The following is a 655-nucleotide window of genomic DNA, read 5'->3' as shown; positions in this document are numbered from 1 at the left end:
CATCTTTTATCCGTGTTGTGACTACAACTCTACTTCTCTTTTCATTTTCAGGTAGAGCATGTTTTATGCTCTCCCAAGCATCAATGTTCCATATGTCATCCAACACTATAATATAACGCTTGTTTTGTAATATTTTTTTTAGTTCTTCAACGAGATCCTTCTTTTGCATCTTCTCGAGATCTACTTTATAGTCACGAGGTAATACTTGCCTGATGATGTCCCTGAGGAGTACATTAAGATTGACTATCTGTGAGACTGTGATCCAGGCTCGACAATTAAAGCACTCACCTCCCATTTGTGGGTCATCATATACCTTTCTGGTGAGAGTGGTTTTACCAAGTCCGCCCATGCCTAACACCGTGATGACCATACGTTGCATATCATCCCCAATTAGTAAATTTGTAAGCTTTTCTCTAGGCTCATCAATGCCTACCAATTGATCCTCCTGGGTGAACAAAGCGTCGAGTCGATCGTCGATGAAGCAAGGGGCAGCTGCACTAGGATAGTTGAATGAACCTAATGTCGTTGCAGCAATGCCATAACGCGATCGACAATCACTTATGTGACAAATCCTGTATTTGAGGTCATGAATCTCAACTGCGATCTCATGGCGAACTCGTATCGTGCAAAGAGAGTGAAGTCGACTACTCAACCA

The 655-nt window shown here is 42.1% G+C and overlaps 1 protein-coding gene across 1 annotated transcript; it reads right to left on the bottom strand.

Annotated features, from left to right (window-relative positions):
• Nucleotides 1–7: 7 nt before the first annotated feature.
• Nucleotides 8–646, bottom strand: LOC114579088 (disease resistance protein RPM1-like; the record flags this gene model as incomplete). The annotated part of the gene is made up of 1 exon (XM_028692788.1): nucleotides 8–646. A coding segment is annotated over one exon (639 nt), but the record flags the coding sequence as incomplete, so codon positions are not given.
• Nucleotides 647–655: the final 9 nt, after the last annotated feature.

Source organism: Dendrobium catenatum, unplaced genomic scaffold (assembly GCF_001605985.2).
Source record: "Dendrobium catenatum unplaced genomic scaffold, ASM160598v2 original_scaffold_276324, whole genome shotgun sequence".
NCBI lineage: Eukaryota > Viridiplantae > Streptophyta > Magnoliopsida > Asparagales > Orchidaceae > Dendrobium > Dendrobium catenatum.
The sequence above is the reverse complement of the archived record's forward strand: the minus strand, read 5'-3'. Positions and strand labels throughout refer to the sequence as shown.